Source organism: Arachis duranensis, chromosome 7 (assembly GCF_000817695.3).
Source record: "Arachis duranensis cultivar V14167 chromosome 7, aradu.V14167.gnm2.J7QH, whole genome shotgun sequence".
Lineage (NCBI taxonomy): Eukaryota > Viridiplantae > Streptophyta > Magnoliopsida > Fabales > Fabaceae > Arachis > Arachis duranensis.
This window is the reverse complement of record NC_029778.3, coordinates 78,649,468-78,651,059: the sequence shown is the minus strand read 5'-3', so window position 1 is coordinate 78,651,059 and position 1,592 is coordinate 78,649,468. Positions and strand designations below refer to the sequence as shown.

Genomic DNA, 1,592 nt, shown 5'->3' with positions numbered 1-1,592 from the left:
AGAATTTTTTTTTCCTTTCTAAGAAAAACACACAAAAGAAACAAACAAACACCGGTTATGCATACATGCCTGTAGGAAAGGTTGGAAAAGGCCCAAAATATCTTTATGGATTTTCTCATTGTGAGTATGGAAACATTGACCAAGTAGGGTATTGCGCATTACACTTGGAGGTAATGTAGACCTTAACCAAAGCTTGCAACCTAGGATCAAGCACAAAGAATTGTTACGCGAACAAATATAAATCTGAAAAAAGGAATATAAGAGACAGACAAAACATACCAAGCATTTCAAATAGTAGTCTCAAGCAATTAACAGCATGTGAGAATTCAAGTGAATCGCCACTAATATGATTGAGTACAATATCTACAAAAAAGGGGTATTGTTCCAATATCCCTTCTTCAAAAGTTGTAGGCTCCAAGAAGCTAAGCCTTCACAAAAATGTTTATAAAAGAGTACCATCAAAATAATAGCAAAGAGATGACTAGGCTAATGACTGATACTACTGAATACACTCTTACAATGATTTGATGCCAATCCATAAAGACACACGATCCAGCTGGGCTCTTGGTGTTGAAGTATCCAAAGCCAATGGTAATGCATCAGCCTCTAAACAGCCAATAAATTTCTTGAGAAGTGGCTGCAAAGGTTCCAAGTCCGCTCCTCTCCTACACACAAACAAAAAGCATTGATCGTTAATAAAACAGACTTCTAAATGTCCAACAGCAGAAAACAGGATCCGGAAACAGTGACAAAAGACAATGTTAAAGTTCATTTTCATCCATCCAAACATAAGTTCAGGCTTCATGCCTTCTATATCCAAGTTTAATAAAAGGGACAAAAGTTGCATTCAATTTGTTAGGGCATCATCAACTCATACAGATTACAATTAGTGGAGCCGAAGCTCTTTCATGCCAAATTGCCAATCAACAAGTACCTCAATTTTCCCATAGATTCTGCTAAGCGATATCCAACAGAACGAACACTTCTCTTGCAAAATAGTAAGGCATATACTCCCTGTAAGCAAATGGTTCACCACGTAAGCAATCTAGAATACTACATTGGCATGTAGAAGCACGATACACAGCAAGGATTAAATTATATATAATACCGGAAATTGTTGATGCCCAGACAAAGCTAATTCGTGTTTACAGTCAATAGCTTCAACAAATAACTCAAACTCATTGAATAAAGGCTGATAATCTAAGAGGACTGGGAACATTAACACCTGCATTAAATGATTGGAGGAACAAAATGAGGCTTTAAACACTAAAATCCAAAACAGAACATTCATACACAAAGGAAAGAAAGAAAAATATACAAATGCAAGAATGCATACAAGTGGAATATCTATGCTAATCCCCCTCCCCCTTTTCAAAATAATATGTACATAATATAATATATATTGTCTAGTCCTGATCTAACAATGTTCAGTCTGCACTTGTCTGTATCAACAGATATTAGTAACTTGTTTTAAAACTATGAAAATATTCAGGTTAAGAACATGTATTATCAAGTTTCAAGTCTCAACAAACAAACAGAAGTTAAACCATATTTTGTAAGATGAATAAAAGCAAATAAAATATCTATAATGT

At 34.9% G+C, this 1,592-nt stretch overlaps 1 protein-coding gene across 5 annotated transcripts in view; it reads right to left on the bottom strand.

The window, feature by feature from the left end:
* The window catches only part of LOC107459682 (uncharacterized), a 16,183-nt gene that overhangs the window by 12,942 nt on the left and 1,649 nt on the right, over positions 1–1,592 (bottom strand). For all 5 annotated transcript variants that reach the window (XR_002366089.2, XM_016077902.3, XM_016077903.3 and 2 more), the window contains exons 3-7: positions 1,109–1,225; positions 935–1,014; positions 519–665; positions 280–428; positions 70–200 (exon numbers count right to left, since the gene is read on the bottom strand). Coding sequence is in view for 4 of the 5 variants with exons in the window: in XM_016077902.3 (XP_015933388.1) it covers positions 70–200; positions 280–428; positions 519–665; positions 935–1,014; positions 1,109–1,225 (624 nt within the window). In the remaining variant the exon portion in view is untranslated. The remainder of the gene's footprint in view (positions 1–69; positions 201–279; positions 429–518; positions 666–934; positions 1,015–1,108; positions 1,226–1,592) is intronic.